Source organism: Aedes albopictus, chromosome 3 (assembly GCF_035046485.1).
Source record: "Aedes albopictus strain Foshan chromosome 3, AalbF5, whole genome shotgun sequence".
In the NCBI taxonomy this organism is placed as follows: domain Eukaryota; kingdom Metazoa; phylum Arthropoda; class Insecta; order Diptera; family Culicidae; genus Aedes; species Aedes albopictus.
Genome location: NC_085138.1, coordinates 37,407,434 through 37,432,799, shown reverse-complemented (window position 1 = coordinate 37,432,799; position 25,366 = coordinate 37,407,434). Strand labels below are relative to the sequence as shown.

The following is a 25,366-nucleotide window of genomic DNA, read 5'->3' as shown; positions in this document are numbered from 1 at the left end:
AGTAAAGACTGTATTCGATGAAATTTGGACACAGAAAATAATGTAGCTTTTGATTGCGTTCACAAAATCAAATATTTTTTTGATCAGGAATAATACATAATGTGTAGCTAATACCATAACAATGACAACAAATTCAGTTTGGTATTGGCGCAGATATTGTTAATATCATAAAATAAGATTTTAGCAAATTTTCTCATCCGTTTTAAAAATTGTAAAGGCTATAATTTTGATGTAACTCGTCAAGACGTCTGAAAATTTGACTCGAAGTTCTTAACAGAGTATCAATAAACTGGTAAAAAAAATCCTAAAATCGGTTCAATACGTTTTTCTAGTATTCAAAACTCAAATCGCTTCAAGGCATATTTTAGCTACATTTTAACCATTTTATTCCGTGTGTACTTTTTTGTTTGTACAACTGTCATGACTGCTCCGATTTTTATTAGCATTTGAAACTGTAAAACCATTATAAAAACTGTTCTTAGCCAAATTGCTTGAAAACTTTTCAAGTTATAACTGTGTGAATGTCACGATACAAAAAAAAAACATTTTTGATTATTGTGACTTAGTGCCACATATACGGCTATAACTTTATTACGGCTAGATCAAATTGAATGAAATTTTTACACAATATTTCTACATGTATACTTTACATACAGAACAGTTTTGATTGAAATCGGTTCAGTATTTTTGAATCTAGAGCTATAACGGTGAAGAAACTTCTCAAATGGCAAAATTCTTGTTTCAACGATATCTCCACCAATATTCAACCGATTTTGATGAAATTTGTATAGTATAAATGGTAAAAAATTAGTCATTTACCATTTTATTATGAAATCTTTCTGAATTCCAATAATTCGTTCCAAGATCCCTACGAGAATTGCTCTGGGATTCCCTCAGAATTTCTGCTAGGGATTCCTCCAGAAATTCCATCCTAGATCTCTCTCGAAATTAATTCAGGATTGGTCCAGGAGTTCTTTCTGGGATACCTAAGGGAGTTCCCTCAGATATTATTCCAGCAATTTGTTTAGGATTTGTTCAGAACTTCCAGGAGTTCTCTCCAGGATTACTCCTGTAACTCCATACGGGATTCCTTCAGAGGTTCCTGCATGGAATTCTCTAGAAATTCCTTCCGAGATTCCTCCAGAAGAATCATATGAAATTATTCTAGAAGTTCTTTCAGGGACTCTTTCACGAGTTTTTTTATGATTTCTCCAGAACCTTTTGGAATGTCTTCAGATTTTTATCTGGGAAGAAACTATTGAAAGAATCACTGAAATCGCTCGTGTAGATATTCCCTGCAAAACTGCTGGAGATATTCCTTAAGAAGCTGTTGGAGGAATTTTATAAGGAACTCAAGAGCACGTCTTGGAGTACTTCCATGAAGAATAAAAAAAAACTTCTGGAGTATTTCCATGAGCAAAATTTAAGAAACTTCCAGAATGAATTCCAAACTATGTAATCTGCAAGGAATCCCAGTAGAATTTCTTGGAGGAATCCCGGAAGGATATCCTGGATAAATTATTGGACAAATCTTAGAAGGAACTCCTGGAAGAACCTTGACTTATTTTCCAGGAGTCTGGAAGTTCTGAAGAAATTCCGGAAAGAACTTTTGAAAATTCCCGGAAGATACCCCGGGTAAAATTTCTGGAGAGGTCCCTGATGCCACCCCTGGTGTAATCTTAGAAGAAAATCCTGGAAAAATACCAGAAGAAACTGTGAGAGGAACCCATGAATTTACTCCTAGAGGAAACCTAGAAGGAGTTCCTGGAGGAATCCCGGAAGAAGCTAGAGGAATTACAAAAGAAATTCTTTGAGGATTCACATGAGAAACGTCCAGAGAAAACCTAGATGAATCTCAAAAAGTTGTATCTTAGAAAGAAATTCTGGAAGAATCACTGAAGGAACTCCAGGACGAATCTAAGAATGAATTCCTATAGAAATCCTAGAAGGAATTCCTGAAATGATCCCGGAAGGAATTCCTGCGGCAATCTCCGAATAAATATCTGAGTGAACCCCGGATAAAAAATACTTAAGAAATCCCGGATGAAATTATTGTAGAATAGTTCGAAAAAACTCCTGGTAGAATCTTAGAAAACACCTCTGGAGAAAACCCTGAAGGAACTCCTAGAAGATCCCAAAATAAAAAATAAAAAAAACAAAATAAATAAATCCTGAATTAGATGAAACTCACGGAGGGATTTTTTGTAGAACTTCTAATGAAAATCTCAGAGACATTTTATAAGAATCCCCTGCGAACTTCAGGTGGATTTTTCGGTGGAACATCTGGAAGAAATTCAAGAGGACTTTCTGTGAAACCCCAAAGAAAAACCATCGTACGGAATGACAAAAGATTCATCACAAAGAATCTTTCGTGGTTCTTCATTAAATTCCCCGTGAAGCTTTGTCCTACCTCGTATTTCATCTAAAACTCCACAAGGTAACCGTCAGAGTCCCAGCCGAATTCCTCCCACCGTAGTCCGAACTCCAATATTGCAGAATTTATAATTAGTATCCAACCATAGTTCTCGCTGTAATACCATTGAAAGTTTTTTTTTTTAATTTCTTTTTATTTGTGAATTTTAGCTTAGGCTAATTCTTCACACACCCATTAAAAGTTCCCTCAGAATCCCAGCGTCTCTCATTAGCATTTCCCTTGGAACTCCGTTGCACGGTGTCAAAATTTCGATTATTATCGAACTTCCATGTACCTCGGACAGAAAGTCAGCATTTTGGCTATACTTTATAATTGGAAAGTTTTAAATATTCCATCGGGGAAATTTTGATTTATCTAAGTTTTTGGCTATTTTCCATACTAAAATTAATTAAATACTGATTTTAACCAAAAAACGTCCCATACAAAATGTATGGGAAAATTTTCACCGATAAAATATTTTCTCGTCTTCCGATTATGAATATATAGCCCAAATTCTAACAATTTCCGAAGAAAAATCCTAGGTACATGAAAGTTCAATAAAAATCGAGATTTTGACACCGTGGCGTTGAAATCTCACTATCTGGATTTTCCCCATACGCGCGCAAAAATTAAATTTAAATTTCAATCACACTTCCTGAGGAAACGAACAAAATTTTCTAAGTCCAAATCGTAAACAACAAGGTCACGAAACGCCACACGAACAACGAACAATTTATCTAGCAACCGCCGTATGCAGTGCCCTTTTCTTCACATCCTTCTTACAGCATCGTTTCGTAAAAATGCTGTCGGTTAAACAAATGTCAAAATTACTTACGGAAAAAGGAGGAATTTTACTTGAGCGCTCTACTTGGGAACTGGAAACTTACCATTACGCAGCTGCTCGAGGCTGAGTCACGGCGTTCGACTTCGACGCGTGGTAATAATCGTCGAACGTTTTGAGCGCATGCATACAGCTACTAAGTAGTGATCCGAATCTATATTCGCACTGCGGTATGTGCGGACATTGGTTTTATCCGATAAGAATTTACCGTCGATTAGAACGTGGTCGATTTGGTTTTTTGTTTGATGCTCGGGTGATCTCCAGGTGGCTTTGTGGATATCTTTGCGGGGCAAGAAGGTGCTTCGTACTACCATACCACGGGAGGCTGCAAAGCTTACGCATCGCTGGCCGTTTACACTCGATACGGCGTGCAGGCTGTTTCGCCCGATTACTGGTCTGTACATTTCCTCCCTTCCTACCTGCGCGTTCATGTCGCCGACAACGATTTTCACGTCATGGGCCGAGCAACCATCGTATGTTTGGGCGTAGAACGCTTCTTTCTCGTCATCAGGTGATCAGTGATGATGCTGTAGTTGAAGAAACGGCCCTTAACTCTCAACATGCACATCCTTGCGTTGATCGGCTGTCACCTGGTCATTCGCGGTCGTATCAATATAAATCCTGTTCCCAGTTCATTGGTGGAGCCACAGCTTTGGTAGAAGGTAGCCGCTCGATGCCCGCTTTTCCACACTTTCTGTCCAGTCCAACAAAGTTCCTGCAACGCCACGATGTCGAAGTTGCGGGGATGTAGTTCGTCGTAGATTATCCTGTCACATCCTGCGAAACCTAGTGACTTACAATTCTATGTTATCTCGTCGGGTCTTTGCCGATTGTATCGAGTCGTATTTTCGCCTATGTTATTCGCAATGGGGATTTTTACGGGTAGCTTATTGGGCCTACGCCAACACTCCTGTCTCGCCGGAGGGCCATCGAGCCAGTTCTGTTAACGTCCCAACCAACACTGGGACGAAATTCTGCAATGAACGTGATTGTTAAGTTGCTGACCGATCAACTTGGAGAATTCATTGTGGGACTTTTGCTATTCATAAGCCCAAAATACTTTACCCAAAAAAAAAAAAACAATTTGTCAAATGAATTCTGAACAATACTGTATGCGTGTTACTCGAACCTGTTTATCAATGAATTTGAAATCGAAATCGTTTCCAGGCGAACCGAGTTCTACTGTGACACCTCGTTCTCCGCAAATCTTGAAATCCTCCCGCATCTCGCATTTGCATTGCGGACATAAATCTCCATATTCTCGTAGGGTTGGGGCCCCGTCTAGAGCGCAGAGTTCTCGTCGAGGTGTTGCCGGGGCTGTTGACTGGGGGGAAGTAAGTTATCTATCGGTGATCGCCGTATAAAACTAGCGCCACGATCGCCTCGCGATCGCAGTATAGTTTGTCTCCTTCGAACGAGCGTTCCGCCGTCGCCGCCGCCGCCGGTAAAAACGCTAGTTGTGGTGCTGCTGGCTCGGGGACTTTTTGGGCTTTCCGAAAGCCTGATTAATTACCGGCGACGCAGCCGTGACGTGACGCCCTAACGCGAGAAGAGGCAAAATTGTGTAATCTTCGGACGCGTGGAGGCGACCTAGTGCCAAATGCTTTGGAGGCTGACTGTGTTGGGAGGAACCGGTTATATTGCGCGTGCGGGTTGAAACTGCTGGCTGGGGCGCCGGTGTGTGGATCAAAGTGTGATTTTTGCGTTAAGAATCAGTGCCAGTCGTGAACTGTGAGACGTTGACGTGACGGTGCGAAATGAAGTTGGTGGCTGTGGCTTTGGTGGTGATTAGTTTTGGTGCTGTGGTTTCTGGAAGGACTTCAGAGCGGCTGAAAGTTACGCTGCCCCATGGGGGGACACTCGTTGGAAGGTACCTGAGTTCGTTCAGTGGCCGAGGGATTTTGGCGTTTTTGGGAGTACCCTATGCGAAACCACCAGTTGGAGAGCTGAGATTTAAGGTGAGTGTGTTCAAGGGGCTTAAGAGGCTAAGACATATTGTCACTAACACAATATCTGATAGCTGAGTCGATAGTGGCCAGTCAACGCTTTGATCTGCATGTTACAATGCTGCTTAGACAGATTAGTTATAGATACTTCGCCATCACTAGAGATCGCTCAGTACAATGAAAATTTTGTTTGGCAACATAATTCAAAACTGTTACAGATATATGATATACGCGATACGAATCACATTTGTTATTTCCAGTGACAAAAGAATGACCAGGTGTCCATACAGAGTGGACAACTAAGTTTGCTGTATTATCCACCTCGATTTGAGTTCGACAAGCGATAGCTAACGATAAGTTAGCCGAAGCAAGCACTTCAATCAATGGTAGCCTGGCTATCTGAGCAGAACTATATCGCTTTGCCTACTACGCACTGCTCAAGTATTGATTGCACCCCGCACATGAGAGCAACGATTCCATCACGAAAAACTGTGCGTTGTCTACCAAGTTCTCTTCCCCAAAGTATCTGAAAATTCGGCTTTCTGGGGTAATCCCCGTCAGGATTCTGGGGAACTTGTCTTATGATTCTGGAAAAATCCTTGGAATTCTGGCGCTATATTTTTCAAGATTCTAGAGCACTTTCTTTCAGGATTATTAATTATTGAAGAATCTTTCACGAGATACTGGGCAGAATTCTCTAGAGAAATTTGGATTTTGGAGAATCCCTCGCATAGATTTTGTGATTCCTCTTAGGGTTCGGAAGAAATCCTTCTCAGCATTCTACGAGAATCCCTGTAGAATTGTGTTTTCTGTGTTCTGGAAGAGTTGCTCCCAGAAATCCCTTTCAGGATTCTGGGAGAATCCCTCTTAGTAATCAGGGAGAATCCCTGACAAGTTTATGGGAAAATTCTGGTGTAATAGTTTAAATAATTCAAGAGGAATCACTCTCAGAGTTCTGGGACAATCCTTTTCAGAAGTTTAGGGGAGTCCTTTCAAAGCTTCTAGAGGAATGTCTTTCAGGAATCTCCGGTGTAATTTTATGTTTTATGTGAGAATACCTCTCCGAATTCCAGTGAATCCTTCTCAGGATGCTGCAGAAGTCCATTCTAGAAGTTTTCATAATCCCTTCCAGGGAGAATCCTTATCAGATTTCTAGATATATTTCTCTCAAGAATCTGGAATTACCCCTCTTATGATCCCTCTCAAGATGCTGGGATCACTCGAATTCTGAGGAATACATTACAGGATTCTGGCAGAATTATCCTCAGCATTCTAATGGATTCCATTCAGCTTATTTTGGGAATTCTGGAAGAATACCCCAAAGGATTCTGGAGGAATTCTTCGGAAGATTTTGGGGTCCTATCTCCCAGAATTCTGTGAGAGTATATCTCAGGTTTCTTTGGCAATCCCGCCCAGTATTTTAAGGGAACCTTTCTCAGGATTCTGGAGTAATCCTTCTTAGGGTTCTAAGCTACCCTTTTCAGGATTCAGGGTCATTTCTTTAAAATTTCTGGGGGAATTCATCTTAGGAATCCGAATATCTTTTATTTTTGTGAGAATCTCTCACAATTTATCTGAAGAATGTGGAAGAACCGCTCTTGGTATTAATATCAAAATTCTGGCAGAATTCATCTTAGGATTCTAGAACATTTTGGGAGGATCCCAAGGGAAAGCTTCTCTTAGGATTCTGAGACAATCTATCACATGATTCTGGGAGAATTCCTCTCGGGACTCTGAAACAATCCGTATCATAGATATGGTGTTATCTCTCTCAGGATTCTAGGAAACTCCCTAATAGAATTCAGAGGGAATTCCTATCAAAATACCGAAAGAGTTTTGCTTTCTTTTCTAGATAATGTCGCTCAGGATTCTGGTGTATTTTCAGCATTCCGAAGAAATCTCACTCATAATTGTACAGGAACTCCTTTCAGAATTCTTTAGGAGTCTCTTTAAAGATTCTGGAAGAATTTCTCTCACCAGTCTGCGGGAATTCATCCCAGTACTATATAGGAATACTTCTCAGAGTTCTGGGGAATTCCAGGATCTCAGGATTTTTCTTTCGATTAAAAAATATTGTTTTGTTCAACTACATGCAGCAAACGAATCATTTTATAGTTTTTTTAATATTTGGGTAATTCTCGCTGAGACCGGCCCACTATTTACACCTTGTCTTCAAAAATGTTTAAGGTGCCGATTTTCTGAAAGCCCTCGCCTAAAAAGTAAGAAAAATGCATTTGGTTACTCAAATTGATGGACCCCCCGTTAGTTAGAGCCACAACAATTTTTGCAGACCCCTCGATTTTGGTCAAATGGTGGCTCACTTAAACCGTTATAACTCGAAAGTTTCACCGAAAACCACCTCAAAACGAAATGATGCTGAAAAGAGGAGAGATAGAGCTACTTTTTACAATAATAAAAAGTTGGGTCGGCCATATTGATTTTGGCCGCCATCTTAGATTTTTATACAAAAACATTTTTTTCACCATGAGGGTAACCACCGATTTTCGAAATTTTTGCATCAATTGAAAGCTGGGACATTTATACATAACATATAAAAAAATTAGAGATGTCTTTTTCTTCTTTCAAAAGTTATCTGCCGTTTCGTAAATCATGCCACTTTTGCGCACTGGGCCCGGTGCCGACCGTTTACATAAATGCAGCGTTTTTCCGCAGTGTTAACGAACAAGAATCAAAATTATGAACCCACTAATGGAAAGTTGAAGGTTTAAGCTTTTCAAAACACTAAAAGAGTTATAAAAACAATGCCCAAATCATTGAGAAACAGTCAAAAACGGAAACGAACCTCCGATTTGGCCAAATTTTGCGGCACGCGCCTTTGTGTATACATGCAAACTAACCAATATGAAAAGTGCTAAAAATACCGAATTTTAGCGAAAAAACATAGCAATAAGTACGCATGTACAACTACCAAAAAACCCCATAGACAAATGCTCAGCAAAGCCTCCAAACAAAGAACGATTCCACTAATTTTCCCCTGAAGATGGTAACAACCGTTACCGAAACGTAGGGACGAATCGAAAACCGTTATCGTTCTAGAGAAAAAAGGACTGATAAGCCGAATTTTCCTAACCTAGAATATAGATCCAACAGTCGAACTCTCGCACATCCATTACAGGATTAACTTCAAGATTTTTTCCAGGACTTTTCATGGATGAATCATGAGATTTCAACGAATCAGATCTCTATCTCGTTGTTAGTTAGATCTGAGCTCGGTAATCTACCGTGTTGAACTTTAGAATCCGGCGACCCGGCAGGTATGGTAACTAGCTATCACCAGGTACTAGACGAATGAGATCATCGAGAGCGATATTTCAACAAGTAAGCCCGGAATACTTCCAGCAATTCCAATAGGGGTTCTTCCCGGAATTCCTCTTTGAGATTCCTCCTGAAATTCTTCCAGGAATTCCATCAGTCATTCTTGTAGGAATTTCTTGGAGGAATTTTCGGCCGAAGTATTGGAGCAAATCTTGCAGAAATTGATATTAGAGAACCTGTCGGAATTTTTGAAAGAATTTCTGCAGAAATTCCTGGACGGATTCTTGGAGGAATATCTGCAGAAATTCTTAGAAAAAGTACTGGAGGATTTTTTGGAGAAAATTTTGGAGGAATTCTTGGAGTATTTCCTTGAGAAATTCTTGGAGGAAATCTTGGGAGTAGTCTCGTAGCAGTTCCTGGAGAAATCCTTGAAGGAATTCTCGGAAGAATCTCTGGAGTTGTATCAGAAGTATTTTCTTGAATTATTTCTGTAGGTTTCCTGGAGAATCTAGGAGGTATTCATAAATGAATTTCTGGAGAATGTTTCGAATAAATTCTTGAAGCAATTTTTTGAAAAAAAAATCCCTGGAGGTATTCCAGGTGAAATTCATGAAGGGATTCTTGGCAGAAATCTTAGAGGGTCCTCGGGTGAAATTCTTGTGGAAGGTCAAGTATGAGTTTTTGGAACTTCTGGAGAGATTCTTGGAAGAATTCTAGGCAAATGTCTAGGAGGAGTTCATGGAGAAATTCTTGGGGGAGTTCCTGGAGATATTATAAGAGGAATTCCTGGAGGACTTCCTGAAGGAATTTCCGGAGAAATTTCTGAGGGAATTTCTGGAGGAAACTCTGGACGAATTCCTGGAGGAATTTCTGGAAGAATCCCTTGCGGTATTCCTAAAGAAACCCCTGTATTAGTTGTTGGAGGAAATCTTAGATAAATTCCTGAAGGGGCTCTGGAGGAATACCTGAATGAATTCCTGGATGAGTCCATTGAGGAATTCGCGAAGGAATCCCTGGGGGTATTTCTGAAGGAATCCGTGACGGAATCCCTGGAAGAGAAATCGCTGGAGGGATCCCTGGAGAAATTCATAGGAAAATTCCTGGAGGAATCCCTGAAAAACTTCCTGGAGGAATCCCAGGATAAATTTCTGGAGGAACTCTTGGGAAAGCTTCCTTGAGGAGTTTTCAGGGAACTCCTGGAGAAATCCTCGGGGGACTCTCGTAGAATCCTCGGGGAATTTCCGAAGCAATCCTAAGGAACTTACGGAGGAATTCCCGAAGAACTAACGGATTTTTCGAAAGGTTCTCAAAGTTATTCCTGAGGAATCCTAAAGGAATCCTAACATATCTTCTGAAAAATTTTCAAGAAAATGATGGTAAGCTCCTGAAGAATTTCACGAGAAGTCCTGAAGCATTCCCTAGGAACTCGTAGAAGTGTTTTCGGAGAACATCACGATGAATTTCTGAGGCACATCTGAAGTAATCATGGAAGATCATTTGTATGTCAGTGGATGCACAAGTAACACAAAGAAATACTCAAAATATTATGAGATACAACTGAGGTAATCGTGAAAAAATTACATCGATAAAATTAAGAAATACAAGAGTAGAGCTTGTAGAGCTTGAAGGTCTTAATTCCAGAATAGTTTGGATGACCTAGATCACCAAATGAATGTTGCTACCTTATTAGAATTACACTCTGAGGCTCTAAGAGTAGCGTAGATTGTATTCCCCGAACATTCGCTACAATAAAAATATCCTAAGATTTACAGATATTGCGACCCATACTTCAAAATACATTGGATCCATTTGTTAGCCAGTGGACACCCAAATAGCAACAAATAGAGATACTCGTAACATAATGAGGTGCAACAGACACAATCGTGAAAGAATTATGCCAATAGAGTGAAGAAAAACAAGAGTAGAGCCTGTAGACCTTGAAGGTCCTAATTCCAAAATAGTCTGGAAAGCTTAGAACATCCCATGAATGTACCAAAAGCATACCAGCTCTGCACTGAGGGTTCATCAGCAGTATAGAATTCATTCTACGATTATTTTTTTCAACTAAAGCATGATACAGTATGTAGATATCGTAACCCAAACTTCAAAGAGTATTGGAGGCCATTTGTATTTCACGAAATGTCCAACTACCACAATATCAAGTTGCTCATAGCATGGACTTATCCACCGATGAACCAAATTCTTCGCGGTCCGAGAATTTTGACACTAGAGCGGGGTCTGTTCCAATCAGAATCGTCCAATTCTGATTGGAACGGCCCCGCTCTAGTGTCAAAATTCTCGGACCGCGATGAATTCGGTTCATCGGTGGATAAGTCCATTGCGAGGTCTAATGGACATCAACATGACTAAATTTCATGAACAGAGTGAACACAAACGATGGTAGACGTAGATATTGTAGAACTTAAGAAAATGAATTCCAGAGTAGTTTGCATGACCTAGATCATCCAAATTATGTGCCATGAATTTTCAAGGGGTGCTTCGAGGCTTTTTGAGTACCGTAGACTATGTTTTCTGATCAACCCACCTAGCTCGCTGCGCACCATGTCTTCTTGTACCGGTTGGATGAGTCTCGAGAACCATCCTGATGACTCGGCCCGCCCATCGTAGCCTCCCGATTCTCGCGGTGTGAACGGTTGTTGGTTGTCTCAGCAGCTGATGTAGCTCGTGGTTCATTCACCTTCTCCAATTCCCGTCTTCCATCTCCGCCGTGGATGGTACGCAACACCTTCCGTTCGAAAATTCCAAGGGCGCGTTGTTCCTCTGCACGTAGAGTCCATGCATAGAGGACTACCGGTCTAATCAGCGTTTATTAGATAGTTAACTACGTGTTACGGGGAAATTTGTTCGATCGTAGATTCTGCAAAGTCCAAAGTAAGCTCAATTTGTCATTCGATCCATCGGCGCCTTGATCAATCGTATCAGTTTATCCGGGAATCCGCATTTCTGTCCTCTGCCGTTTTGACGTAGTCATTTCCTCCGTAGTCGTGATCTCTCGTGATTCACGTTCTCCAAGTCATTCAGGTGAAGCCGTTGCGAGATGCGTTGAGCTTCTGGTAGAACTTCCGTATTTCATGGGAACGGCACAGCAGTTCCGTTTGTTCACACTCCGAAGAACCAGGCGGCACTTTTCTCCCGAAAGAGGTACGTCTGCTGTTTCTGCTGTTTGTAACGTTCCACGTTCTGCCGGGTCCCTTGCTGCAGCATTACCGGCCGCGCTGCGTTCCTCTCCTCCAAAACCGTTCTGCACTCTTCGTCGAACCATTCGTTCCGTCGATTCCGTTCCACGTGCTCTCGGCTGCGTCGTTGATGGGTGCTTTCACTGTACCCCAGCAGTCCTCTAGAGGGGCCTCATCGAGCTCTCTCTCGTCTGGCAACGCGGCCTCGAGATTCTGCGCGTATGCTGAAGCGACATCCGGTTATTTTAAGTAGTCACTCTAGGCTATACCGAGGCGGTCACCGGTACCGTACATTGTTGATGACGGAGAGTTTTGGGCGTAGTCTGACCATCACTAGGTAGGGGTCGGAGTCGATGTTGGTGTCACGATTGGTCCTGACGTCGATAATGTCGGAGAAGTGCCGTCCGTCAATCAGAACGTGGTCGATTTGCGATTCCGTCTGCTGTGGTGATCTCCAGGTGTAACGATATGGAAGGCTGTGTTGCAAAAAGGTCGTACGTATGGCCACATTTTTGGAGGCGGTGAAATCAATGAGTGCCGTTTTCGTTTGAGTGCTGTTGGGCGCTGAACTATCCAATTTTTTGTCCGTCTCGTTCCTTCTCCTGGCCTACATGAGCGTTTAGAACTCCTATGATGATCTTGACGTCCTGGCTTGGGCAGCGGTCGTGCTCGCGTTCGTGCTGTGCGTAAAAAGCGCCCTTGTCATCAGTGTGCTTCCGGAGTGTGGCCTGTGCACGTTTATTATGCTGAAGTTGAAGAATCGGCCCCTTGATCCTTAACCTGCACATTCTTTCGTCGATTGGCCAACAGCAGATCACGCGCCTCTGCATATCGCCCATCTCGATGAAAGCTGTTGCGAGTGTTACCGCAGCTCTGGTAGATGGTATGATTACCTCTACCATGGATCCTGTCCAACACACCTCCTGCAGAGCTATGAAGCCGAACCCGCGGTCCTTCAGTAGATCGGCAAGTATGCGGGTGCTCCCAATGAAATTGAGAGATGGACAGTTCTACGTACCGAGTTTCCAATCGCAAATCCTTTTTGTTTGCTGGGCTAGTAGCCGTTGGTCTCGGTTCGTATTATTCTGTTGCTGTTTTTCCGTTACAAGGTTTTTTTACGGCTGGCTCGTAGGGTCTGACACCAACCCGCTACTTTCCGAAGGATCATAGCGCATTGTTGAGCGGCACTCGGCACCCTGGCACTCGGACGTTGATCAGCTGCCCCTAACATGGGGATCAGCCGCTGTTGCGAGCCGCTTCTCCTGGAGGACAGACGCTCAGGTTTGCAGAAGCAGGTTATTCTACAAGAACCTTAGAATTTCTTCTGGACAAATTTATTTTAAAAATTGGCCAAAAACCAATTTACATTCACCGAGTAACGTTCGATGCACTGATCAATCAAACACCCCTGCAAACACCTCAGCTCAAAGATGATTGATCCATTATTCATTCACCGGTGTCATGTACCGTGCTGTCAACAGGTAACGTATTACGTATACTACTTTCCAAAAGTATGGAACAGGTATTGCTGTAAATCCAACATCAAAAGGTTCTCAATGCTGTAATGCTTTAAGGTTCAGGTTCAGCAATGAAACCGACTCTATACTCCTGACGGGTAGTGTGCACAACGAGCGTACCTCTTTTTCGGGCCACTGACGGTGTACTTCGAGATGCAACGATACAGCAAAATACGAGCAATCAACTTCAAACTGTGACATATTAGACAGTGTTGTCGTAAATATGCGCACTAATCGAACATGACTTGATTGACGTGTTTGGTCTGCGCTAGCAATGACACGTGATTTGTGTTGTCTCAGGAAAGCAGTTTGTCAGTGAATATAAAATTTCCGTTTTTTATCGATTAAGTGGTAGCAATAAACCTGACCTGAGATATAATTGAATTCCGATTGTGGTTCTAGATTGATGTGAATATAAATTGAACCTTGTATCGTAGATGGCTTGGTTCAGTTGAGTTCGTTCTAGTTAACACTGCAAACTTTATCAGAGAAGTACGCACCTGGAAAATCATTGAATGAAGCAAAAAGGTTTTTGTGACAATTAGATTTTTTTTTTCACTTGTTCATCGATTTCAAATCGGCGTATGATACAATCGATCGAGAACAGCTATGGCAGATTATGCACGAATACGGATTCCCGGATAAACTGATACGGTTGATCAAGGCGACGATGGATCGAGTGATGTGCGTAGTTCGAGTATCAGGGACACTCTCGAGTCCCTTCGAATCTCGCAGAGGGTTACGGCAAGGTGATGGTCTTTCGTGCTTGCTGTTCAACATTGCTTTGGAGGGTGTAATACGAAGAGCGGGGATAAACACGAGTGGGACGATTTTCACGAAGTCCGTTCAGCTGCTTGGTTTCGCCGATGATATTGATATTATTGCTCGTAAATTTGAGACGATGGCGGAAACGTACATCCGACTAAAGAGTGAAGCCAGGCGAATCGGATTAGTCATTAATGTGTCGAAGACAAAGTACATGATGGCAAAGGGCTCCAGGGAGGAATCACCGCGCCCGCCACCCCGAATTCATATCGACGGTGATGAAATCGAGGCGGTTGAAGAATTCGTGTACTTGGGCTCACTGGTGACCGACGACAACGACACCAGCAGAGAAATTCAGAGGCGCATTGTGGCAGGAAATCGTGCCTACTTTGGACTCCGCAGAACTCTACGATCGAATAAAGTTCGCCGTAACACGAAGTTAACCATCTACAAAACGTTGATTAGACCGGTCGTCCTCTATGGGCACGAAACATGGACCCTACGTGCAGAGGACCAACGCGCCCTTGGAGTTTTCGAACGGAAGGTGTTGCGTACCATCTACGGCGGAGTGCAGATGGAAGACGGGACGTGGAGAAGGCGAATGAACCACGAGCTGCATAAGCTGCTGGGAGAACCAACCATCGTCCATACCGCGAAAATCGGGAGGCTACGGTGGGCGGGTCACGTCATCAGGATGTCGGATAGCAACCCGACTAAAATGGTTCTCGAGAGTCATCCGACCGGTACAAGAAGACGTGGAGCGCAGCGAGCTAGGTGGGTCGACCAAGTAGAGGACGATCTGCGGACCCTACGCAGAGTGCGGAACTGGAGACAAACAGCCATGGACCGAGTGGAATGGAGGCGGCTACTATGTACAGCAGAGGCCACCCCGGCCTTAGCCTGACCGGTAAGGTAAGTAAGTGACAATTAGATACCAGAATGAAATGTACTTGTACTTTCGGGATGAACCTGCCTACGGCAGAAAATCCCTAAATAAAAAAGAAAAAAAAAATGAAATGTACTTGTTTGAAAAGTTTTCATTTTTGATAAAACATGTTCCTAAACATTGACCGAATGTTGTATAAAGCGCTATAAACTTACTTTTAATTGAATTGTTACTGTTTGTTACTTAATATTAATAAAATTATTTAGATCATTATGGTCAACGATTGCTCTACAGACCACACTGATTTTGTGGCTTTGTCGAGTAAGTTCTCCAACAAACATCAAACAAACTTTCAAGACCATTTAGGCTGGGGATCTTCCAACAGCACTTTCAACAAACGAGCGAAACTTTTAAGCTGTAAGTGTTTATAGGTCCCAAAGGCCAGGGCCGTGCGGTCAAACCGAGAAAATCCTCATGACCAAAGTGCGAAACTTGTTCCTATGGCGTTAATTAATTGAAACTAACCGCACTCTTACCGCATGTTTGCTGCAGTTCGTCTACTTACCTTCCTTACTTGGTTCGTATCTATGCCCACCGGTGGCCATGTAGTTTGTTGGCTGGTCTCATTCTCACCACAAGATGCACCAGACTACCTCGCTCCCCTCTTCGGTTTGGATGCTGACTGGAGCAACACCGACCGGACTATACGACCATCGGGATAAACGCCACGCTACGGAACTCGTCCCTTGGGAGGATAATGTTTCGAGCTGGGAAAAGTCCCGAGCCGAGCTGGTCGAATGCGGAGAAGCAAAAATGGCTAAATTACATTACCATCCATGCCAGCTCCTCCGCCAAAACGGAACAACTTTCCACTCTTCATTAGCGAAACAGCGAAAACAAGTTGAAAAGTACTTTATTCTGATGAATGATGTTAAACTGGGCAGCAGACCAACGACGACGCCGACGACGACGGTTGTCGAGACGAGGACGAGAACACGTCAAGCGGTATTTAGCTGCAGCCTGCCAGGGCGCAAAATTTTCATAGTCATTGACTGAAAACAGCACGAATTTGAATGATTATGCACTGAATATTCAAAACAATCAAATTCATTTTCGCTCTCCCTCTTCACACAGTCAGTCAATTCGTAGTCATTGAATATGAACCCGATCGAGAAACATCTTCATAATTACCTACGTTTATGGCTACGATTCCTTCCAAAAACACTCCACAACAATCAAATGGGGAAAGATCTGTGTAAAGCACCGTTAAATGTAATCGAAACGTTAATATTTTATCAGCAATTTAACACTTTATAAGATGTTTACAAATATTCATTGACTTTCATTCAGTTGACAAACGAGTATCGAGCAGCTGAATATGAATGCAATGCCTGCAGCATTGCTGATGCTGGGGGTTGGTGATCTTTGCACTACTTGCACTGCACAGTGTCAACTTAATAAGTAATGGAAAGACTTAATTGTATGCTGTAATGAGCGACGACGTAAGTTTTCTCATTCTAGAGTTTTATAGCCGATGCCGGGTTAGTTTGATTCTAGATGGGAACTGGTTATATTTTGTTACAAATTTTACGAGTTTTAAGATTCGCTGTACAGTCCAGGTCGTTGATAATAGGTATATCGCATTCAAGCCCAAAATAAAAATTGCGGCATCTATCAATGTAACGAAGAACGACAGTCAGTTTTACCATAAAAAAGGCCAAATACATAAGGCCAAAACGTCGGGCAATACGAAGCATATCGGGATGACCGCGATATGAGCTTTGGAAGTGATGATCGGGATGACCGGAGTTACTGGAAGCGGATCGGGATGACCGCGCTGTGTGTTGGTGGAAGTGGATCGGAATGACCGCGCTATGAGCTTTAGAAGCGGATCGGGATGACCACGCTGTGAGTTGCTGGAGGGTAATCGGGATGACCGCGCTATAAGTTGTTAAAAGCGGATCGGGATGACCGCGATGCAAATTGAGGGGCTCAGATGCAACGGGGTAAAGGCTGGGTATGCTGCTCAATTCAGATCCCATTGTGATCCATTAGCCTCTACCCAGCAACTCCTATCCCTACCTCCTCGCGGTACCGGCCGGAAACTATGAGCAACCTTAGGGAAGATCGGGTAACCAACTCCGGTGGGAACTTTAGTCGTAGGCTGACAGGGAAGAGGGGGTTTGCTTCGGCAAACCTGAGCGTCTGTTCTCCAGGAGAAGCGGCTCACAACAGCGTCTGATCCCCATGTTAGAGGCGGCTGATCTACGTCCAGGGAAGGACTCTAAGCTCAACTGTGCACTATGGTCCTCCGGAAAGTAAGGGGTTGGTGTCAGGCCCTACGAGCCAGCCGTAAAAAAACCATTGTAACGGAAAATCAGCAACAGAATCATACGAACCGAGACCAACGGCAACGACCCCAGCGAACAAAAAGGACTTGCGATTGGAAACTCGGTACGTGGAACTGCCGATCTCTCAACTTCATTGGGAGCACCCGCATACTCGCTGATCTACTGAAGGACCGCAGGTTCGGCATCGTAGCGCTAGGGACGAATGACCGAAAGGTTAAAGTCCCTCTAAAAATCAAAAACACACACATCGTAGCGCTGCAGGAGGTGTGTTGGACAGGATCCATGGTGCGAACGTTTAGAGGTAATCATGCCATCTACCAGAGCTGCGGCAACACACGCGAGCTGGGAACAGCTTTCATCGTGATGGGTGATATGCAGAGGCGCGTGATGGTGGCCGATAGACGAAAGAATGTGCAGGTTGAGGATCAAGGGGCCAATTCTTCAACTTCAGCATAATAAACGTGCACAGCCCACACTCCGGAAGCACTGATGATGACAAGGACGCATTTTACGCGCAGCTCGAACGCGAGTACGATCGCAGCCCAAACCACGACGTCAAGATCATCATAGGAGATTTAAACGCTCAGGTAGGCCAGGCAGGAGGAGGAATTCAGACCGACGATTGGTAAGTTCAGCGCCCACGAGCAAACGAACGAAAATGGCCTACGCCTAATTGATTTCGCCGCCTCCAAAAATATGGCCATACGTAGCACATTTTTCCAACACAGCCTCCCTTATCGTTACACCTGGAGATCACCACAGCAGACAGAATCTCAAATCGACCACGTTCTGATTGACGGACGGCACTTCTCCGACATTATCGACGTTAGGACCTATCGTAACGCCAGCATCGACTCCGACCACTATCTGGTGATGGTCATACTGCGCCCAAAACTCTCCGTCATCATCAATGTACGGTACCATCGACCGCCATGATACAACCTAGAGCGACTGAAACAACCGGATGTCGCCTCAGCATACGTGCAGAATCTCGAGACCGCGTTGCCAGACGAGGGCGAGCTCGATGAGGCCGCTCTAGAGGACTGCTGGAGTACAGTGAAAGCAGCCATCAACGACACAGCCGAGAGTACCATCGGGTACGTGGAACGGAATCGACGGAACGAATGGTTTGACGAGGAGTGCAGAACGGTTTTGGAGGAGAAGAACCCAGCGAGGGCGGTAATGCTGCAGCAAGGGACTCGACGGAACGTGGGACGTTACAAACAGAAACGGAAACAGCAGACCTGCCTCTTTCGGGAGAAAAACCGCCGCCTGGAAGAAGCGGAGTGTGAAGAAATGGAACTGCTGTGCCGTTCCCAAGAAACACGGAAGTTTTATCAGAAGCTCAACGCATCCCGCAACGGCTTCGTGCCGTGAGCCGAAATATGCAGGGATAAAGACGGAGGCCACTTGACGGACGGACGTGAGGTGATCGAAAGGTGGATGCAGCACTTCGATCACGGCAACGGAGGAAACGACGACGCCAGTGCAATGGAGGACGGAAATGAACCAACTCCCACGCTGAGGGAAGTTTAGGATGCCATTCACCAGCTCAAAACCAACAAAGCAGCTGGTAAGGATGGTATCGCAGCTGAACTCATCATGATGGGCCCAGAAAAGTTGGCCGCCTGTCTGCATTGGCTGATAGTCAGAATATGGGAAACCGAACAGCTACCGGAGGAGTGAAAAGAAGGAGTAATCTGTCCCATTTACAAGAAAGGCGACCATTTGGAATGTGAGAACTTCAGGGCGATCACTATTTTGAATGCTGCCTGTGGTAACGACCTAATAGGTTCAAGATTGATATCACACGCGCTGCGGAGGACTATGAACTGTACGCGTGCATGGTAGCAGAGAGACTGAAGTAATGCGCAACAAAGTGGACGGGATGAGTTCAATCGGGTGCGCACGAAGTGCGTACGAATATTCATCAAGACTCTACCACACTGCCTACAAAGTGCTATCCCAGATCATCTTCCGTCATCTGTCACCTAAAACGACGATCATGGACGAAAACGGCTTTCCTGGGAAGCTGACTAGACTGATTAAAGCAACGATGGACGGTGTACAAAACTGCGTAAGGGTTTCAGGTGAACTATTCAGTGCATTCTCGCCGGGGACTGCGACAAGGTGATGGACTCTCATGTCTACTCTTGAACATTGCTCCGGAAGGTGTGATGCGACGAGCCGGGCTCAACAGCCGGGGAACGATTTTCACAAAATCCGGTTAATTTGTGTGCTTTGCGGACGACTTGGACATTGTCGCCAGAACATTTGGAACGGTGGCAGAGCTGTACACCCACCTGAAACGCGAAGCAGCAAAGGTCGGACTGGTGGTGATTGCATCAAAAACAAAGTACATGCTGGTAGGCGGAGCCGAACACGACCGAATCCGTCTGGGTAGTAATGTTACGATAGACGGGGATACTTTGGAGGTGGTGGAGGACTTTGTCTACCTCGGATCCTTACCGGCTGATAACAGGGTTTTTTTTTATCATCGTACAAATGGGTACGATGGTTTACAGAATTCAATGACATTTTTTCACGGGTAGAGCTTACATATACACATATGAACAAAAACTAAATTGACAGACTCGACAGACACCACCTACTTTGAAAAGTCATAACTCGAGAACGAAGTATCGAAGACACATTTTTTTTTGTAAGATCATAAGCAAATTTTTTCCAGTAATTAAAAAAAATATAAAATAACAATTGCTTGCACAAAATTTTCCACAGTTGAGGAAAATCGGTTGGAAAAGTCGGAAAAACTGTTTAGGAAATCCAGAAAAATGCTCTAAAAATATTTTTGGAAGAGAACAACATAAGCTTTATTCTGTGAAATTTTCAATATGTGGTTTTCTCCGTTCTTGACTTATGACCAATTTTGTGAAAATTGTCCAGATGTGGTATATGAGCCGTCATCTTTGAAATATAATAACTTAAGAAAGAAGCATCGTAGACACAATGTTTTTATTTTTCTAAAATCGTAAGCAAGTTTTCTCAACAATCCAAAAAAAAAAAATACGAAATGAATATTGTTTTCCACAAAATTTTTCACTGTTGTGGAAAGTTGGATGGAAAAGTCGGAAAAATTCTCATAATAAAACATTTTTGGAAAAGAAATTTTATGAGCTATATTCTGTAAAATTTCGAGATGTGGTTTTTTTCGTTCCTGTGTTATGACCGATTTTGTGGAAATTGTCCAGATGTTGGTTGATTTTTGACCGTCTCTATTATTAATTTGCACAAAATTGGTCAAAACTCCGGAATGGAGAAAAATCACATCTTGAAAATTTCACTGAATATAGCTCATAAACTTTCCTTAAAAAAAATGGGTATTTTTCCAGACTTCGAAAATAGTTTTTCTGACATTTTTAACCAATTTTCTTCAAGAGTAGATAATTTTGTGTAAAACAGTTTTTATTTTGTATTTTTTTTAAATTGCTGAGAAAACTTGCTTAAGATTTTACATAAAAATTGTGTCTACGATGCTTCGTTCTTCAGTTATGATTTTCAAAGAAGGTGGCGTCTGTGGAAAATGTTTGTTTTCCACTGGAGTTTGAAACTCGCTGGCTCAGCGGGATGGGGATCTTCAGGGTCGTTTATGTTATTTCATTGACCCAATACTCAGGCAGAGGATGATTCATCCGAGCAGGAGCAACATTTAGGAAGGCTCTTCACAAAACGGCTGAATATACAGAACAGGCAAACATATAATAAAGGGGGGGGGGGGGGGGTCAACTTACTTCAACTGCGATCCAAGCAAGACGAGGCCTGACGGTTCCGTTTTGAACCCGGGGAAATGAAGCAAAGGAATATTGATGAAAGGCCTTATAAACTCAGGGCTGCTCTTTCTTTCTAGGGATAGGCTACACCTGAGGCAATTTCGATCTGATCTTACAATATATTTATGACGTCAGAATATGGGTTTCTTACTTGCATGCTTTCATTGTCTGTTCTCACGGATCCGGAAAAGGGTTGGTGGCGTTTATAGAAGGGGGGGGGGGGGGTCCTGGTGTTCGGCCTTTCGAAGGTGGCCGGAATCTTGACAGGCGATTGCGGTCGAGCTGTAGGGGCAAGCTACTCTGCGTGATCGGATACAATGGCGCAATGGCACCGGGGCACAAACTATCCACCTTCCATATCGTCGGAATCAGGGTTGCTGGAGTCACGTTTACTCACTTGATCTTCTCCGGGAACCGCCCACGGCACTGCCCTATCGGCGATCTTGATAAAAGATAGGAAAGAAAAAGGTCTTCTGGCGTGGACCTGAACACCATGGATTAACACCCTACAACGTCACACCTAACCTCTAACTTTTCTTCTGTACTATATTTACCTTTTTCTAATAATTTCAATGTTCTCGTTTTACTCATTTGTGTTTATCGTTTGTTTTTAGCACTTTTCTTGCATTTTTACTATAATTTAATTCAATCACTTTAGTTTTAAGTTCTATTTTAGACCTTAACATTACCACAGAGAACAGACATTCAGGCTAGAACAAATTTCATTCGTAAAGTTTTGTAAGGATTTGAATCTTTACTTGAGTAAGGTTGTAAACCAATACACGATGACAACACTAACGCCACCAAACACCATATTGCCACATTCAGTGGTGAATTGAAACATTTCAAGTGGTGAATTAAATTAGTATGGAATATTAACCGATTGCAGCGCCACGTTATTGCCACTTGTGTTGCCGATTTCAAATGGCCGTTAAATTTCTTACACAGTTTCGGAACTGGACTTGGATGTCTGTTCTCTGTGACATTACTAACCATACTAACACATTTTTCACGCACAATTTTGTATATAACATTTAGTAACTGTTGGCGCGTATCCGGGGCCAACTCCGGCGGGTCGGATGGACTGTGTCACTTGTCGGGATTTCGGAAATGAAAGGTACAACACCAATGGATACACTACTCACTACACTTTATTTGTACTCTGCACTTACACTAATACTTAACACTACTTAGAATTTAGCACTTTTACTTTTGCACTCGAACGAGGTATATCACGCGGCGGTAGAAACATAACTGAAGCTCTGCGGCGAACTATTCGCATATTTATAGGTGCGCACAATCTGGAATGTTCGCGCAATATCGCGACGCTGGTTCCAGATGCGGGTGGAACTCTCTCGATGGCTGTCACTCTCGGGGTGCTGCTGTGGTGAGTTTTGCGTTAGTCACCACACTTCGGAGACCGCGACGATGACGGGACCACTCACTTGCGCTCACTGCTGGTACTCACAGTGGCTGTCGGTACTCACGTTCTCAATGACGTAGCAAGGGTGGGTCATGTTGGGGGCGGCAAATCCGCAAATGTTTCGCATTCTGTTGATGGCAGTGGCTGGGTTGGGCGATTGATCGAATACTCGTTGACTGATCTCTCGTTCCGTACGGAACAGTAACATTTTTAACGATTACCCTTCACAAATCCTATAATTTAAGAAGAGAAACAACACAAAATTTAAAAGGAATTTCACCAACAATGAAAAACACATCTAACATTTACTTTTAATATTTATACGCGCGCACTACAACTTATTATGAGGATCAACTATTGTTTCCAAAAAAGAAAGAATTTCTATAAAGAGGATACTTTTATAGAATACTAATCAGCATCAGGATGCGAAATGGCTTCTATGTTGCATCTTTTCATGCTTGCCCATCCTGTTGTACGTACGCAGCACCCTCTGTGGGCGAGCAAGATATCAACAGGGCTGGTTAAGTATTTTGCCCGAACTCAAACTGCTCGAATTCTCTCGCATCTTATCTGGCCTGGCATGGAATCAATGATGAACACGCACTCACTCGCGATTCCTCGACCAGTGAGCGTGACTGTTTTTGATTACTTGAGGTGGAGCCTTCAAGTTCAAATTGGAACCGAACGGTTACAAGTTTTCCGAAAAATTAGGCGCCCCTGATTTTTTCAATTTTGTTTTTGTTCATATATGTATATATGAACCCTGTCCCTACATATGAAAAAAATCATCAAATTCTGAGAACCTTCGTACCAATTTGTACGATAGTAAAGAAAATCCCCTATTGCTACTGCTTGTTGTGGGAAAATCGTGCAAACCCAGTTATTTAGAAAAAATAGCAATCAATTCTCCGGCCCAGAAATACTGCGTGCCTGAAATCCAAAGCGCCGAAATTCCACCACCATTCGACAATGAGGTAAAATCAATTAGCAAATTAAAAGCAATTAAACTTTTTAAAATGGAAATTAATGCCAACCGTTGTTAATATTTAGGTACCTAGTCAATGCAGCGAGAAAGCGAAATCAGAAACCGTCCGCGGCCGTCACGCCACTTCGGGACCGAAAACTCATTGGGTAAATTTATGCAAATAGGATTATTATTTTCCCTCCAAGCGCAAACCAAGTCGACCGAGGAACCGAGGTGAACGATGCGATGTGACGACTCGGACGGGGCGATTCAATTAGTATGATGCCCCCCAGTCCTCTGACCCCGGTCGGGCAATGATAAAATGATCAATTTTTCGCGCAATTCACAACTTGCGATGCGGTTGCTGGCTGGAGCGAGAGAAATTGTTAATATCATTCAAACAATTGTTTAAGTTCCAGGGAAGTCACGCGCACCCCGCCGCCGGGACGCGGATGAGAGCGAGGGGGTAAATACCATTTTCCCACGGCTAAAATTAATTTAAAACGGCAACACCAACAGACACACTTACCATTTGAGCACAATTTAAAAGTTTTGCGTTCCGCTCGTCTGGCGGGATCCATCGACGGACGGCGGAGTTGAAGGGTGGTGGGCTGGCAGGCTGGGGTAACCACAACGTCAAACTTTCGACAAAAGAAAAAGCTCAAGAGCTTTTAAGATGTCATTTTTCTTTCTGGCTGCCGGTGATTTTTGTTGGGCGGTCGTTACTTGATGAGAAATTTACATGCCATGACGCAGTCAGGATTGATCGAAGGGATCTAAATTTGGATATGGATTTGGGTTGAATTTGGATTGTATTTGGATTGTATTTGGATTGGATTTGGATTGGATTTGGATTGGATTTGGATTGGATTTGGATTGGATTTGGATTGGATTTGGATTGGATTTGGATTGGATTTGGATTGGATTTGGATTGGATTTGGATTGGATTTGGATTGGATTTGGATTGGATTTGGATTTGGATTGGATTTGGATTGGATTTGGATTGGATTTGGATTGGATTTGGATTGGATTTGGATTGGATTTGGATTGGATTTGGATTGGATTTGGATTGGATTTGGATTGGATTTTGATTGGATTTGGATTGGATTTGGATTGGATTTGGATCCAAATCCAATCCAAATCCACACCAAATCCAATCCAAATCAAATCCAAATCTTGTCCAAATTTTATACAAATCCAAACAAAAATCAAACCAAATTCAATCCATATTCAATCCAAATCCAATCCAAATCCAATCCAAATCCAATCCAAATCCAATCCAAATCCAATCCAAATCCAATCCAAATCCAATCCAAATCCAATCCAAATCCAATCCAAATCCAATCCAAATCCAATCCAAATCCAATCCAAATCCAATCCAAATCCAATCCAAATCCAATCCAAATCCAATCCAAATCCAATCCAAATCCAATCCAAATCCAATCCAAATCCAATCCAAATCCAATCCAAATCCAATCCAAATCCAATCCAAATCCAATCCAAATCCAATCCAAATCCAAATCCAATCCAAATCCAATCCAAATCCAATCCAAATCCAATCCAAATCCAAATCCAATCCAAATCCAATCCAAATCCAATCCAAATCCAATCCAAATCCAATCCAAATCCAATCCAAATCCAATCCAAATCCAATCCAAATCCAATCCAAATCCAATCCAAATCCAATCCAAATCCAATCCAAATCCAATCCAAATCCAAATCCAATCCAAATCCAATCCAAATCCAATCCAAATCCAATCCAAATCCAAATCCAATCCAAATCCAATCCAAATCCAATCCAAATCCAATCCAAATCCAATCCAAATCCAATCCAAATCCAATCCAAATCCAATCCAAATCCAAATCCAATCCAAATCCAATCCAAATCCAATCCAAATCCAATCCAAATCCAAATCCAATCCAAATCCAATCCAAATCCAATCCAAATCCAATCCAAATCCAATCCAAATCCAATCCAAATCCAATCCAAATCCAATCC

The 25,366-nt window shown here is 42.9% G+C and overlaps 1 protein-coding gene across 1 annotated transcript in view; it reads left to right on the top strand.

The window, feature by feature from the left end:
- The first annotated feature begins 4,452 nt into the window (after positions 1-4,452).
- The window catches only part of LOC109419295 (juvenile hormone esterase), a 39,993-nt gene continuing 19,079 nt past the window's right edge, over positions 4,453-25,366 (top strand). Inside the window, exon 1 of the mRNA XM_029868120.2 lies at positions 4,453-5,212. Coding sequence (XP_029723980.1) covers positions 5,012-5,212 — 201 coding nt within the window. The 5' untranslated portion in view covers positions 4,453-5,011. The remainder of the gene's footprint in view (positions 5,213-25,366) is intronic.